This window comes from Notamacropus eugenii, chromosome 2, assembly GCF_028372415.1.
Source record: "Notamacropus eugenii isolate mMacEug1 chromosome 2, mMacEug1.pri_v2, whole genome shotgun sequence".
Classification (NCBI taxonomy): Eukaryota; Metazoa; Chordata; class Mammalia; order Diprotodontia; family Macropodidae; genus Notamacropus; species Notamacropus eugenii.
The window spans coordinates 506,494,262-506,508,765 of record NC_092873.1 but is presented as its reverse complement, the minus strand read 5'-3'; the positions used below and the strand labels follow the sequence as shown (position 1 = coordinate 506,508,765).

Genomic DNA, 14,504 nt, shown 5'->3' with positions numbered 1-14,504 from the left:
CCCCAGGCTCATTACTTCCTAAAGTGGCTTCCAGAATAAAGGATATACTATACAGGATCTGGGAAAATGGTGTGAGTTGCAGGGTGGGGGACCTGACTGACCATCCTGGTCACTCTGCAGGCCGACGTGTTCTCCTATGGGATCATCCTCTGTGAGATCATCGCCCGAATCCAGGCTGACCCAGATTATCTGCCCCGGACAGAGGTGAGCGAGCCCTGGGCCAGGACAGGTTGCGGACAGGTTGCGGAGATGAGCTGCCAAGGGTAGTGCTTTCTCCAGGCCTTGAGGGGTGGTGAATGTCTGCAATCCCCACCAGCTTCCTCTGTGTTTGTTCACAGAACTTTGGCCTAGACTACGATGCCTTCCAGCACATGGTGGGAGACTGTCCCCCAGACTTCCTTCAGCTCGCATTCAACTGCTGCAATGTGAGTTCCTGCTCTCCTCTTCTGTGGCCATAACCAGGGCTTAGACCCCCAGGGCAGGGCAGACCTCAGAGGCACTGGGAGCCTGTCCCTAAGCTCCAGTCTTCTTACCCACTGTCCATGCCCCACCAGGAAGCCCACAGCACTTGTGAATGGCTCTGATGGCTAACGACTGAGCTGTAGTCTGCCTTTGTGCACCTCAGAGGACTTCCAGGGGGAGGGGACAGCCAAGAGGGACCAGGATGTCAGTCAACAAACATTTATTGATCATTTACTATATTACGTGCCAGGCACTGTGCACTTTGTAGCCTTTCAACTACAAAGAAAGACAAAAACATGGTCCCTGCTGTGACAGATTGATGGGGGACCCAAAGCATGCTAAACAGATACCTCACGGTCTTTAGTGAAGCCTAGTGGCTCCCTCACCTCCAGCACCAAACACAAAGTCCTTTGTTCTGTGTTTCCCACCTATTCACACTCCAAGGCCTCCAGCCTCCAGGCTAGTCCCCAAACACCGCCCTCCCTTTCTCAGTTCTGGGCATTTTCTCAGGCCTTGCCTAGGCCTAGAACACTGTTCCTCCTCATCTCTACCTCCTGGCTCCTCCCACTCCAGTCCCACCTTGCACTGCCTGCGTACTGGATGGCATGGAGCTCCTGAGAGCAGGGATGGTGCCTGGCACATAGTGTGCACTTCTTCAGTGTTTGTTGACTGACTGTGTGACCCTGTACTGTTGGGTGGGTAAAGGCATACTCATCGAATAGTAGATGAGCCCACTGATATGTTTACAGATGGACCCAACACTCCGGCCCCCCTTTGCTGAAATTGTAAAGACCCTAGAAGAGACTCTGAGCTGCTTACAGCAGGAAGAACTGGATAAAGACAGAAAGTCCATTGCCAAGGGTGAGAACCAGCCCTGGGGCTGGGGGTGGGAAACATGGGGGTGAGGGCAGCCAGGGAACAGAAGGGCCAAGCAAACCCTAATGGCCTCTTTCCTTTCAGGCCTCCTGGAGAAGGGCCCTGGCGTGAAGCGGCCAAGCTCCCTGGACGACAAGATTCCACCCAAGTCTCCTCGCCCACGCCGCACCATCTGGTTGTCCCGAAGCCAGTCGGATATCTTTACCCATAAAGCCCCACATGCAGTGAACGTGCTAGATCCCTCCTATGTGCCCCACCGTGGCAGAGGGACCCACGTTCCCAAGATCAATCCTTTCAGTGCCCGCCAGGACCTCAAGGGAGGCAGAATCAAATTCTTTGACATGCCCAGCAAGTCGGTCATCTCTCTGGTGTTTGACCTAGACGCACCTGGGCCTGGGGGCTCTGGTGGGGGCATTATCCGGCTTCCTGCAGAATGGCAGGAGCCCGTGGCCGCACCTCTCCGCCGCTGGCGCTCTCTGCCCAGCTGCCCTGAGTTCCTGCAGCAGGAGGCTGGTCCCTTTGGGGGACGAGAGGAGACCCCTTTTGAGGGCCCTCTGCGGTTACTCAGCAGCCTTAAGTATGGGGTCACGGAGATCCCGCCCTTCCGAGGTCTAGCCTCCTCACATGCCTCGGAACAAGAGGCCATGGACTGTTCTTGTACTGTAAGCCCCCAGGAGGAGAATGGCTTTGGGCCCCTGGCCCCAGAGGCTATGGAAATAGAGGATTCCCAGGCACCCCAGAACCTGCTGCCCAGCCTGGCTGGGGCTGCAGCAGGCAGCAGGAACTGTCAAGGACCAGTAGAATGTGATGGGTGAGCCTGGCCAGGGTTTGGCCCCCTTTCCAGACCAGGGGGCCAGAAACTCTGGTTTGGGGGAACTTCTTCCAAAACCTGAGCCTGGGCTCCATGGTCTTAGGCCTCCTCTCCACCCCAGCCCCAGCTGAGGCCTGTCACATCCTGCTCCTTCTCAGGGAGTGGAGAGCAGGCCCATGGAGGAGAGACGGAGCAGACACAAACAGCTAGCCTGCCTTGTGTGGGGCCCAGGAGAGCCAGATGCATCATTGGTCCAGAGCTCGGCCTCAGTTAAACTAGACTGGGAGCTGCCAAGGCCTTCCAAGCCTTGAACCAGCATTCTCTCTCCTCCCCAGTCCTTATCTCCTGATTGTTCTGGGGAACAGACAGGCCATCCCTCCCAGCTAACTCCAAAGGAGCAGCCTTCCTCACTTGCCAGCGTAACTCAGACCGGTGGGGGTGGGGTGGGTGATGTGCGCACCAGTCGCTATCAGTCTCCAGGGTCCATAAGCTCCTACTTGGAGTCTGGGGCTAAGCTTTAATGCTGCTACAGACAGAGCAGCAGCAGAAGGGGAGCAGGCTGAGACTCCCACCTGAGGACGTGCACTCTTCTTGCCAGTACATGACACTTGAATTTCAAATCTCTCGTTTGCACTTACTGCTCCAATCCTACTGTCCCTAGGGTGAATTCTATGCAAGGGGGGTGGGGGGGAAGGGCAGGCAGGACCTGGCAGGGCTGCCTAACGCTGGGGTTCATGAATTTAGAACATTTAGAACTGTCCAGATGACATGTCTATTTTCATATTTATGAAGGAGTCTTAAAACTTGGCTGTCTGTAAATAGCTCAGCTTGTGACCAGGAGCAGGAGCTCCAGTCACTTCCTGGGCCCCCAATGCCACGTGTTAACACTGCCCAAGCCGGCTTTGCACCCACGTTTCTAACGTATGTTTAGGGATGTGTCAAGCAAATGAGTGGTTTTGGGGGGAGGGAAGGGCTACTCTGGTGGAGCCGCAAACAGAACCAAAGATGAAGCGGTTAAATTGTTTCATAATTTTTTTTTTTTTGTAAAACTTTACCAAGTTGCTTTCAGATGTAAAAATTAAAACAGTTGCAGGTAGCTGGTTAGACTTGGCTTTCTTGGGCCCCTGGGAAGGGGGTGCTGTCCACAGGAGTCCCTGTCTCAAGTTGGCCAGAGTGGGCCCCTAGCCTGGGCACACAAGCCTCTGTCACCTCAGGCTTTAACCGTCCCAACCCAGGCCTTAACCACAACCCTCTTCCCTATGGGGGGGAGGTACATGGGCCAGTCAGAGAAGAGGAAGCCCAGGGCCACCACCCCCCCACTCCCCAGGGCCCAGGAACTGGGCAGGAAGGAGACTGGCTTAGCTGCTGCCCCAGGCCAGCTTCATCTTCTCACTATGGGCTTTGGAGGTCCTGGAGAAGTGGCTCTTGGCTATAGGCAGGGGCACAGACTTGCCACTCAGATATACTTTATTGTGGCACTCTGGCAACCAAGGCTCCCCACCATAGGGCTGTGAACCCCCACTCACCCCCATATAGGCCATGACATAGCCTGTCATGAAAGCATCAAACCCAGCGCGGTGTAGCCCCCCTCCCATCCCAGGCCCCTGAGACCCAGAGCTCTGCCCAGCTCCTTGCCCAGGCTCCAGGTCCAGCTCCAGCTCTGGCTCCAGGTCCTCACTAGAGCATGGCTCCGGGCCAGACAGAGACACACTGTCAGCCTCACTCTCTAAGGGGTTGGCCCCATCCTCCACTTCAGCTCCACGGCCTTCCCTGCAGGTCTGTTTTTCCGGGGTTGGCCCATCTTCAGGCACAGCCCGGGGCTGGCCTGATGATGCCTTCCACCGCTTCCTCCGCCGGCCCCCCCGCCGCTTCCTTCGGTCTTCCATGGCCTCATCTGTGCTGATGATGAGGTCAACATCATGGGACTGAGAGCACTGGAGCCCCAGGGGACACCAGCCGTAGGCCTGAAAGAAAAGAGATAAGGCAAGAAGAAAGGAGATTCTCAGTTTCCCCAATTGTCTTCCCCTCCCCCCCTGCCAAGACACTCACAGAGAAAGTATCACAGATGTTAGAGGTTGAAAGGTTGGGGCTCAGCTGGGTGCGCGTCTCAGGCACAGGACAGGAGCGATAGTCAATGTGGGAGTCCATGCTGGATGGATAGCTGCAGAACTCCAAGACCAGGTGGGGGGCTCCAGCAACTCGCTGCTTCCCATTCTCCCGTTCACTGCAATTGGCAAACATGGTGTGTTTGTTGGGGCCTCTACACCCTTCCCCAATCAGAGCCTAGAGCCTGCTTCCCAGGCAACACCTGGCTCCCTTACCACTTCCTGTAGGCATACTCCAAGTAAGAGGCCACAAAGCGGGCATGGAACTCCGCAGCATACTTGGTGTCATAGATCCCAGCTGGGAACATCTCGAAGAGGTCAGCAGTGAAAGTGATGAGCTTGTCCGGCAGGTGAGCGTAAAAGCTCTGGTAGAGGAAGGCCAGGTCAATCAGCCCATTGTGCAGCACTAGTGGCCGGCGGGCGCGGATCAGCTCCAGGAACAGCATCCGGACCCCTTGGCTGCGGCTCTCATCCCCCTGCGGGCCAGGAGAAGCAGGGGTGGCTCCTCTATCCCATTGGGGAGGCACCCCCCACCCCAGGCTGTCTGAGCTCACCATCACCTACACCTTGGGCACAGCTCCAGAGCCTGCTGTGCAGGACATGTACCTTGTCATCACCTTTGTGGTAGGGAATGCCCTGAGTGTACTGGCGGTTGAAGTCGAACCCGTGCTGCACCAAGAACTGTACGGACTGTGGCTCAATGACATACTCTTGCATGCACAGCAGAGTGAGGTTAAACACCTGCACGAGGTAACTGTGCTCCCCCTGGGAGAAAGTCAGAGGTGGGAGAGGGGACCTTAGGCATGGCCCCACTCTGGTGCCCCACCCTCAGCAACCTTTGCAGCCCATTCATCTACCTTGTTCCTCTGCTTCTTGAAGCAGGCGAGACCCAGGGAGAGGATAGAGCGTGATCGGGCTGCGCGGGACACAGCTTTATAGCGCTCTTCAATGCAACTGAGGGTGCAGAATATGTTGGGTAAGAAGAGCCCCGGCCCCTGCTCAGAACACCAGCCGCTGGCCAGGGTGGCTCCTCCCCAGGGGACACAGGCTGGCTCCTGGCAGGCTCCCTCCCAGAGTGCTGAGGCTAAGCTCTAGTAGAAGAGGGCTGGGCTCTGCTTGTACCCAGGGAAGGGCAGGGGCTTGACTCACTGATTCAGCAAATTCCTCCTCTCCCCAAGACCGCTCAGCTCCTGCAGGAAGCAGAGGAGGCTGCGAATGAGGGAACACAGCTCGGCCTTAGCCAGCCCAGCCCGGAGCAGCTGCTAGAGGCTGGGGCCTCCCAGGACCACCCTGCCCCCTGGAACCTCACCGTGTCCACAGCCACAAAGCTGGCTGTCTTGATTGCCAGGAGGATAGAGGGCCACATGTCCTTGAAGTTGTCCACCTGAACATCCACCACGGGCACCCGAACAGGAGAGGGGTCTGGGAGCTCCATGCTACCACCTGAGGGGAGGACAGAGGACAAAGGAGCAAGACGGCTGTACCCCACGGGTCAGTCTTCGACCTCTGACTGGGACCGCCCCCAATGCCCCAACAGGCCAGAGCTGCAAACGGGAGCGTGCAAGGTGTCCCCGTGGGCTGCACCCTGGACAAAGCAGAAAGCGTGCCCACCCACGAGAGTCAGGGCCCCCCGACTGGAAGGCTGGGCTCGGCCGCACAGGGGCTATTCGAGGGGGGCTCGCCTCTGCGGGTGTACAACAGGCAGGCACCAGAGTGCCTGGCGTACAAAGATCCGGAGGTGCTGGTGACTGCGAGCCCCCGCAGCCCGGGCTGCCCTCGGCGGGGCACTGCTTCCAGGAATGGCCGGGGTGGTCCTGGCCTTGGTCCCCGAGGCCCTGGGGGCACGTCAGGAAGGACACCGACAACCCGAGAGGGCATGGGGGGGGCACCGGGATGGGGAGGCCTGGGAGTCCCCTGGCAGGCAGGCGCTCACCCGGAGCCGCCCCGCTGGGAGGCTCGGGCCCTGAGCTGTGCCCACCACCACGCCAAAGCGGGGCTCCAGGGGCCACCGCCCACCCCGGCCCGGCTTCGTGACCCTGCCGTGACTGGGGCATCTCGGAGCCCTCCCGCCCGGCTCTGCCCTGAGCTCTAGCGCCAGAAGAGCTGCATTCGAATCCTGCCTCCTTTGGGAGAGGCAGCCCACCCGGCTCGGGCTGCCGGCCCTCCGGCGCCCCCAGAATCGGACCCCCCACGTCCTTCGCAGCCCAGGTCCCCCGTCTTCCTGGCACACTGCAGGAGCTTCCTTAATGCCCCCTGGGGCCCGGGGTGTCCTCCTGCCCCTTTGCACCCACCCTCCCCCCACGGAGGGGGGGCTGGCATACAGTTGGTGGTTAATAAATGTTTGTCCAACGACTGCCCCCGACTTGAGCCTCGGCAGAATAAAGCCCGGGGAGGAGGCCCTTCCTCTGGTCACCGGGCTCATCCAACTTAACCCCCTCATTTTACGTTTTGGGAAACTGAGGTCCAGGGTGGGGGGGTGACTTTATCCAGGTCGAGTCCGACCCACACAAGCAGTGGGGCGGCCCCTGCCCGAAGAACTCTGGGGAAGGGGTGCCCAGAACCCGCCAAGGATGGCTCCTCCACGCTGGGACAGCTGGGCTCCCTCCCCTCTCCGTGCCTCCTTCTCTTCTGTCAAATGGGCAGAGGCGCAGAGAGGCCCAGTTCCCGGCATGCCTCGCGGCCTCCTCACCCCGCCTACCCAGGGCCAAAGCACCCGCCAAGCCTCCAAGCGCCATCAGACCGGCGACTCTCAGCCGGGAGGAAGCTGCGGTGCACGCTGGGACTTGTAGTCACCACCACCCTCTCCTCATCCCAGCCCGCATCTGCGTGCTCCAGACGGCCACGCCTCCTTCTGGCCCTCCCCTCCCGGTCTCTCCTCTTGCCCTCACCTTTCTGGCTCCTTCGCCTAGTCCCTGACTCTCCGCTGGTGGACTCCGGGGCCTCCACTTCGGCCTCCGTCTCGGTCTCAAGTCTCCGTCTCTGCGTCAGCGGCCATAACGCCTCAACAGCCCAGGGCGGGGCCTCCGGGTTCCGCGTGGAGCGGCCGGCAGCTCTGCCTGAGCGCCCGCCCCCGACTTCCTGACGCCCCGTGCGCTGATCAGTGCTGCAGGCGCATAGGTGGGCAGGCTGGGACCTCGAGGCCCCGCATCGGGCCTGGCGTGCGCTGGGAGCCCATTGGCTCCCGAGCCTAGACCCCGCCCCGAGCTCCCCATCGGGCTGTGATTGGCCAGAGCTCTCCGCCTCCTCGAAGCTTTCCGCGGGAACGCGAGAGGTAACGGTAAAGGAAAGAGTCCGGGTGCCCACGTGCCTCTCCCTGGGTGCCCCTCCCCCATCAGCCCGCGGTGGGGGGGGGGGGGGGGGGGAGGGCCCGCCTCCCCTTCCCCGCTGCCTCCACGCGCCCAAACTCTCCGGCTCTGGCGAAGCCCCCCCGCTGAGGGACGGGACCCACCGTGGCCGGGGATGCCGATCGTGCGTGGAGGGGAGAGCCGCGAGTCCCAGGCGCAGGGAGGCCCGAACCCCGGGACCCGAGAGAGGGGAGGAGAGTACGAAGAGGGGGAGGGCGGCTGCTTTTGTGACCCCTGGCTGGCTTTTGCCCCCCTCTCTAAAGTGCAGCATTTGTATTCTGGTATCTCTCAGGTGAATTCTATCCAGGGCGGGTCTGTTGGGGTGAAAAAGGTACAAATGCTACAGATTCTCTAAGGTGGAGATGGGAGGGTGCACCAGGCAGGAGGGAACGGCCTGGGCAAAGGCACAGAGGCTGGAGATGGAACGTCACATGCAGGGAATGGGTTGACTGGCCTCAGGTTGGCTGGTGTTCTGGGGTGCTTTTAAGGCTATAATGCACGTGACACAAAATAACCCCGGGGAGGCGGAAGACTACAAGCCTCCTCTCTATTTTACAGACAAGGAGACTGAGGCTGTGAGAAGGAAGGGGCTTCCCCGAGGTCTGCCAACCTTTCCCCTTTCACACAGTCTTGGAGCTAGGACCTCTGTGTCTGCCTGCATTCTCTGACCCTCCAGTGAGCGTTTTTTTCAGTTTTCTCATCCCCCTTTCACACATGTCCAAGTCTATTCAGCTCCTTCTGCATTTAATGGCTTGTTACGTGTTGGGAGAGTGACCCCTGGAATGACGTGCATCAGAGCTGACCCAGAGCCAGGCCACCCTGGTGGAGCTGGGGCAAAGGGTCAACACCATGCGGAGCAGGGGCCCACGTTCCACCTCACTGGGATGCCGAGGCCCTTTGCGCTGTGCATGAACGCATCTGTCCACAGTCACGGCCCTTTAGTCCATCCCTTTGCACTCTTACTGGCCCAGGCCCAAGCAGCTGCCTCCTGACTTATCGGTAGCCCCATGTCTGTCCTGTCTTAGCTCAGAGCTGTCTGTGTCCCCATCTAGGGAGGAAGCAGAGGCCTGTGGCCCAGAGCCTGAGGCAGGCCAGGTTTGGGCAGCAGTGTGAGGCCCCTGCCAGAAGTCACTCAGCCCATCGCATCCATAAGGCGCCAGTCTGACCCCCTGGAGCTGAGCAGTGGACTGCCCTCAAGATCTCCAGCTGGCCATGAGGAAGCCCCGAAAGGCAGGGGAAGGTAGCCAGAGGCGTGAGGAGCAGCCCATCCCAGACACAAGTGAGATGCCCCACCTGCTTCAGCTTGGGGGGAGCAGCCCAGCACCCACAGACTTAGCAAGTGTCTCCAAAGACTCTACAAAGCTGCAGGGTGTGGGAGTGGGGAGAGGCTCAAGACCAGATGGCCAGATGGTACAGCAGGGTCAAAGGATCCTTAATCCCTGTCACCCATGTGACTTTCCCCTTCACTCCATCTCCTGAACACTGAGCCACAATTTGCGATGAGATGTTCCTGGAAGCACTTTAGAGGATGGGCCCTGTCCCACGGGAGTCTTCTTACAGAAGAGAAAACTGAGGCAGAAGTGACTCCCACTTTACATGCTGGCTACCCTTCTCCTCTCCTTCCCATTCTTCATAGGCCCAGAGACCCCCAGCCAAGTGTCCCCCTACCATCTGTTTAGTGATGCTGACGAAGTCACCAGGTTCCGGGCCAGCCTCCTAAGCTGGTACGATCAGGCCAAGCGGGACCTGCCCTGGAGGAGGAGGGTATGTGTGGGCAGGATAGAGATGGGGCCAAAGGCAGGAGGTGGATCAGCCTCCTGCTTGAGCTCCTGCTCCCCAACTGTCCACAGGCGGCAGAAGAGCCAGACCCAGACAGGAGGGCATATTCCGGTGAGAGCCCAGGCTGGGACCTGACTGAACTCAGGGGGTAGGGGGTGGTCACACTTCCTCTGCTCTAACTCTGTCCCCCACCCCTGCTTGCAGTTTGGGTGTCTGAGATAATGCTCCAGCAGACCCAGGTCACCACAGTTATTGGCTACTACACTAGATGGATGCAGGTGATGTCTGACCAGAGCAGTGCCCAATCCCCTTCCCCTCCCCCCCACCCATGTAGCCAAGACACCCTGACCCTGAGTGTCTGCCCCGGAATCCCCAGCACAGGGATGGAGGGAGATCCTAGACCCACCAAAATGGAGCCCTTCCCTGTGCCTCAGTTTACCCCTCCATAGTGAGGGAGCAGGAGATGCTGACTCCCTAGGTGACCTCTTTTGTCTCTCTGGGGCCTGCAGAAATGGCCAGCACTGCAGGACTTGGCAGGGGCCTCGCTGGAGGTAAGAACAGTGTGGAGGGTGGACTGGGCTGGCTTGGGTCTTCCTGGTCCCCTGATGCGACATTTCTGTCCTGTCCAGCAGGAGGTGAATCAGCTATGGGCTGGCCTGGGCTACTATTCACGGGGCCGGCGGCTTCAGGAAGGTGCTCACAAGGTGAGTGGTGGGCCTCCAGGGCAGCTCCTGAATGGCCGAGGGCGGCAGAGCCCAGACCACGTGGGCTGGAAGAGCTTTGAAGAGAGAGCTTTGGGGGGACCCTGACCTGGTCTGACTGTGGAGTCCCACATCCTGCTGGCCTAGCACTGGCAAGCAGCCACAGGATGGCGCCGTGGACAGAACACTGGGCCTGTGCTCAGAAAGACCTGAGTTCAAACTTAGCCAGCTGTGTGACCCTGGGCAAGTCACTTGGTCTCTGCCTCAGTTTTCTTATCTGTAAAATGAGGATCCTATTAGCACCTACTTCCCAGGGTCATTGGGAGAATCACTGAGATAACATTTATAGGGTGCTTAGTCCAAAGCCTGGCACTTAAGAGGTTCTTAACAAATGCTTGGCACCTCAGACTTGTCTCCTGGTGACATTCTCTCCTTGCCTCAGTTTCCTTCTAAGTAAAGGTGGGGAAGGGCCTCATCAGAGGGTGAAAAGGATTCCTATGGGATAATCCTGGCTGTTGTTTTTCTCCCTATTCCCAGGTGGTGGAGGAGCTGGGAGGCCATATACCCCGGACAGCGGACATGCTACAGAAGCTGCTGCCAGGAGTGGGGCGGTACACGGCTGGGGCCATCGCCTCCATCGCCTTTGGCCAGGTCAGGGAGCACAGCCCCGCCATCCCCACAGACACTCTGGCCTCTCACTAGCCCATTTCACTCCCTTCCTGATGGGACTAGGGTACCTCTAAGGGCCTTGAATGCCAGGGCAAGGAATGAGCCTGTTGAGCTGGTCATGTCTATGCCAGGTGACTGGTGTGGTGGATGGGAATGTGACCCGTGTCCTGTGCCGCGTACGAGCCATTGGGGCAGACCCGGGAAGCCCCCTGGTCACCCAGCATCTCTGGTAGGCTGGGCCAACTTGGTCTCTATTTGGGGCTGAGGGCAGGTCCTGGGTAAATGGAAGGGCAGTCTGGAATTGCCCCAGTCCATGGCAGCCGGTGATTGGAGGCGGGAGATTACCCTTCGCTGAGCAGCGTGGGCTCCAGGAGCTCTAACTCATGGAACTGTGTGGCAGGAGCCTGGCCCAGCAGCTGGTGGACCCAGCCCGGCCAGGGGACTTCAACCAGGCAGCCATGGAGCTGGGCGCTACGGTCTGTACCCCACGAGGTCCACTGTGCCCTGAGTGTCCCGTGCAGGGTTTCTGTCGGTCCCAGAAGAGGGTGAGTACCTGGGACAAGGGTTGGGAGGGGAGCCAGGGAGCCCACAGAGCCATAGCCAAGTGCCCCATCCTCAATGGCAGGTAGAGAAGGAGCAGATGGTGGTTTCTCAGAGGCTGCTGGATAGCCCAGAGCAAAAGACTCTTGATGTGGAGGAGTGTGGTGAGTGTCCAGGCCTGGCCCCAGTCCTTTCATCACCTCCTCCCAGCCCCTGCCAGGCCATAGATGCCTGACCCAGCTTAGGGCAGCCTTGGTAGCTTCTTGGCACTCATGTTTTACCCAGCATGTGGATGTGGGACTGGCCTCAGGAGGGAGAAAATGAGGGAACCAGCTCTGGACTGGACTGAGGAGCCATCCCCCTGCCCCAAACCTTGACCCCAACCTGTCTCCATTTCCAGCCCCTAGGAGGGCTGGCTCATGCCCACTGTGCCCGCCCTCTTCAGAGCCTTGGCGTCAAGACCTCGGGGTGACCAATTTTCCCCGCCAGCCAGCCCGAAAAGCCCCCCGAGAGCAGAGGGCAGCTGTCTGTGTCCTTCAGCAGCTGGGGTCTGAGACCAGCCGCTTCCTGCTGGTGCAGAGGCCCAGTTCAGGTATGGAAACTGGGTATAGGTGCTGGTCTGGACTCCTGGCTTGGGTTCATATCCTTTCTGTCACCAGCTTGGTGAGCTTGGGTGAGTCCTTACCTCTTGGGCTTCCACTTCCTTCTCTGTAGGGGATGGATCACTTGGCACTCTCTCTGTATCAGGAGGGGTGGTCAGGAAGGACTGATGGCTTGCTCTCCTTGCAGGCCTATTGGCTGGCCTCTGGGAGTTCCCCTCTGTGCCAGCAGAAGATACCGAGTCTGTCCAGCGCCGGACACTTGTGAAGGCACTGAGGACCTGGGTAGGCGGCCCCCTAGCCCTGAGGAGCCTGCGGTGCCTTGGCGAGGTGAGCAGAGGGGTAGGAGGGGGCTCTGGGCAGCCAGTCCCCAGCAGCTCCTGCTCACCCCTGCTCACTCCTGCTTTCCCCAGGTGATCCATGTCTTCTCCCACATCCGACAGACCTATGTGGTATATAACCTGACCCTGGAGGAGCAGCCCCAGGGCCTGCTCCCATCAGGTGCCCGCTGGGTGACCCGGGCTGAGTTCCAGGCAGCTGCTGTGCCTACAGCCATGAAGAAGGTACTGGGGGAAGGACAGGCTGGGGAGCAATGGGGCCAGGGGCTGAGGCTACTCACCCACCTCCCACCTGTTGCCCTGGCAGGTTCTCCGGCTATTTGAGGGCCAGCCCTCAAGACGTGGGAAGGTGAGTTCCTGGGCTCACACCTGCATTGTAGGAGCCCAGAGAGGGAGGGCAGAAGGCTTGCCCAGGGGGCACAGCTGGGGAGTGTCCAAGTCTGCCTCAAGTCCAGCCCCACTTCCCTGCCCACTGAGCCTGGCAAGGAGCTTGGGTAGGTTACTGGCCCCATTTGACAGGAGGAAACTGAAGGTTGGGGAGACCAAGACCCTTGCCCAGAGACCCTTTGTAAGTCAATGTCAGAGCCTCAGTTCTCTGCCCCCAGACCCAGTCCCCTGGCATGTTAGGGGAGCCTTGGCGTGAAGGTTCTGTGCTCCTAGCCTCAGTTCTCTGGCTCCCAGGGACTCCCATCTTACTGCTTTCCCCCACAGGCCTCTAAAAGTCCCCAAGATCCTGCTGGGCCTGGACCTGGTCGCCAACGCCACCAACTGACCCTCAATGCCTTTTTCAAGCCAGCTTCTACCCCTTGATTGGCCCCTGAGGATGGAGCATCTGCCCCTTCCCATTCCCCCCGGGTCAGCAATGAGATTCCTGTTGTGTAAATAAAGGGTTTTTTAAAGACTCTGTCTCCAGCCCTTCCAACTCTCTCCCTGCTATTTCCTCTTTCCAAGAGGGTGAAGAGAAAGTACCCAGGGCACCTCTGAAGGAAGAGCCAGGGCAGCTTAGAACTGGGCTGCTGGGAGATGGAGGCCTGGCCACACAGCTCCAAAGCTCCCTATAAAGGGGCAGGGTTGGCCAGGTGGCTCTTCCCCTGCAGGCACACTGGCCAGGCCACTTTGCCAAGCCCCACCAGGTGTCTCTGACTAAACAGCCTTGCCTGGGAATGAGGAAGTAAGACCAGGCATCCTGGTTACCAAGGTTCTTGTTCCAGGTTCCTGCCTCAGGCACCCTACCATCTCTGTGCCTGCTCTTCACACGTCTCGGACCTCCTGGAGGTCCCTTCTCTTTTTATGGGAGCCAGTTAGCTGCCTTAGGAGGAGGTGATGAGCCCTCTGGCCTGGGAGGTCTGAGCAGAGGCTGGATGACCCCCTGGGAAAACAGCAGTACAGGTGGTCTCTGGAAGGCAGGTTGATGTTCAGTGACTTTGGGCCTTCTCTGATGTACCTCAGAGAATGGAAGCATAGGGTCTGGTCATGTTATGAGCATGCATGAAGACACATCTCTGCCCCCCAACAGTGCCAGGAGTGAGCGAGGAAGGGGTACCACCCTAGCCTCCAAAGCAGCCCCCTGCACTCAGGATGCCCAGCAACTCCAGTGATATTTTTGGAGGGTGAAAGGCAAGTTAATGAAAGAACTGTAATCAAGCCAGTTAGCTTAAGGGAAAGTCAGAAATCTAAGTAGAAAAGTCTCCTGGTTAATGCTTGGCTTTGGGAATGAGGCTCACTAGTCACTTCACCCAGGAAGGCTCCCCCAGATGGAGTTCTCATGGGAAGCAGGCAGTGGGCTCTCCTAGGATTTCAGTCTGAAAAGGCTCCTCCAGGACCTTTAGAGGCAGGGACAACTTGTACCTTTGTTACCCAAAAGGGTGGATTTGACATGGGCACTGGGGCACCAGTCTGTTCAAAGACAAATGTGATCATATAGTTGAAGCTGGACTTCTGACCCAAACACCGGAAACTTGGGCCTGTCCATTCAAACACAAACTCACTTGCCTTATAATAAGAACACTAACATGGGTCTGAAGCTCACTGTGTGCCAGGCACTTCACAAGCACTCTCTCATTCCATCCTCACAGCAGCCCTGGGAGGTGGGTGCTATTACTATCCCCATTGCACAGATGTGGAAATGGAGGTTAAGGGACTTGCTCAGGGTCACACAACTAGAAGGTATCTGAGGCTGGATGTGAACCAGTGATCTCTCCACCTAGCTAATCTCCTTCATTAGGACCGACAGCATATTTCTTAAGCAGCCAGAAATAATCTAAGTTCTCTGTTGATGAG

General features: G+C 58.7%; 3 protein-coding genes across 12 annotated transcripts in view; 2 read left to right on the top strand and 1 right to left on the bottom strand.

The window, feature by feature from the left end:
- TESK2 (testis associated actin remodelling kinase 2) overlaps nucleotides 1–3,245 on the top strand; it is a 141,143-nt gene extending 137,898 nt beyond the window's left edge. For both annotated transcript variants that reach the window (XM_072649235.1, XM_072649236.1), the window contains 4 exons: nucleotides 121–204; nucleotides 339–425; nucleotides 1,212–1,323; nucleotides 1,423–3,245. In XM_072649235.1, coding sequence (XP_072505336.1) covers nucleotides 121–204; nucleotides 339–425; nucleotides 1,212–1,323; nucleotides 1,423–2,153 — 1,014 coding nt within the window. In that variant the 3' untranslated portion in view covers nucleotides 2,154–3,245. The remainder of the gene's footprint in view (nucleotides 1–120; nucleotides 205–338; nucleotides 426–1,211; nucleotides 1,324–1,422) is intronic.
- On the bottom strand, nucleotides 3,169–7,945 carry TOE1 (target of EGR1, exonuclease). Of its 3 annotated transcripts, none has more exons than XM_072649231.1 (8): nucleotides 7,143–7,945; nucleotides 5,564–5,697; nucleotides 5,404–5,444; nucleotides 5,112–5,208; nucleotides 4,861–5,019; nucleotides 4,471–4,730; nucleotides 4,199–4,373; nucleotides 3,169–4,113 (listed from the first exon to the last, which is right to left on the bottom strand). In XM_072649231.1, exons 1-8 carry the CDS (start codon nucleotides 7,867–7,869, stop codon nucleotides 3,508–3,510), a joined length of 2,199 nt encoding a protein of 732 aa, XP_072505332.1. In that variant the 5' UTR covers nucleotides 7,870–7,945; the 3' UTR covers nucleotides 3,169–3,507. The 3 variants fall into 3 exon arrangements, with proteins under 3 accessions (XP_072505332.1, XP_072505333.1, XP_072505334.1); XM_072649232.1 differs by lacking the exon at nucleotides 7,143–7,945 and adding an exon at nucleotides 6,576–6,960; XM_072649233.1 differs by lacking the exon at nucleotides 7,143–7,945 and adding an exon at nucleotides 6,700–6,782.
- MUTYH (mutY DNA glycosylase) lies at nucleotides 7,436–13,125 on the top strand. Of its 7 annotated transcripts, XM_072649239.1 has the most exons (18): nucleotides 7,498–7,525; nucleotides 7,891–7,929; nucleotides 8,157–8,273; nucleotides 8,651–8,877; nucleotides 9,235–9,362; nucleotides 9,449–9,488; nucleotides 9,582–9,655; nucleotides 9,887–9,928; nucleotides 10,010–10,081; nucleotides 10,616–10,729; nucleotides 10,879–10,976; nucleotides 11,148–11,292; nucleotides 11,373–11,451; nucleotides 11,688–11,879; nucleotides 12,077–12,216; nucleotides 12,300–12,449; nucleotides 12,532–12,573; nucleotides 12,936–13,125. In XM_072649239.1, exons 4-18 carry the CDS (start codon nucleotides 8,811–8,813, stop codon nucleotides 13,032–13,034), a joined length of 1,482 nt encoding a protein of 493 aa, XP_072505340.1. In that variant the 5' UTR covers nucleotides 7,498–7,525; nucleotides 7,891–7,929; nucleotides 8,157–8,273; nucleotides 8,651–8,810; the 3' UTR covers nucleotides 13,035–13,125. The 7 variants fall into 7 exon arrangements, with proteins under 7 accessions (XP_072505345.1, XP_072505343.1, XP_072505341.1 ...); XM_072649244.1 differs by lacking the exon at nucleotides 7,891–7,929 and having other exon boundaries at nucleotides 7,436–7,525; nucleotides 9,235–9,322; XM_072649242.1 differs by lacking the exon at nucleotides 7,891–7,929 and having other exon boundaries at nucleotides 7,436–7,525; nucleotides 11,733–11,879.
- The last annotated feature ends 1,379 nt before the right edge of the window (nucleotides 13,126–14,504 follow it).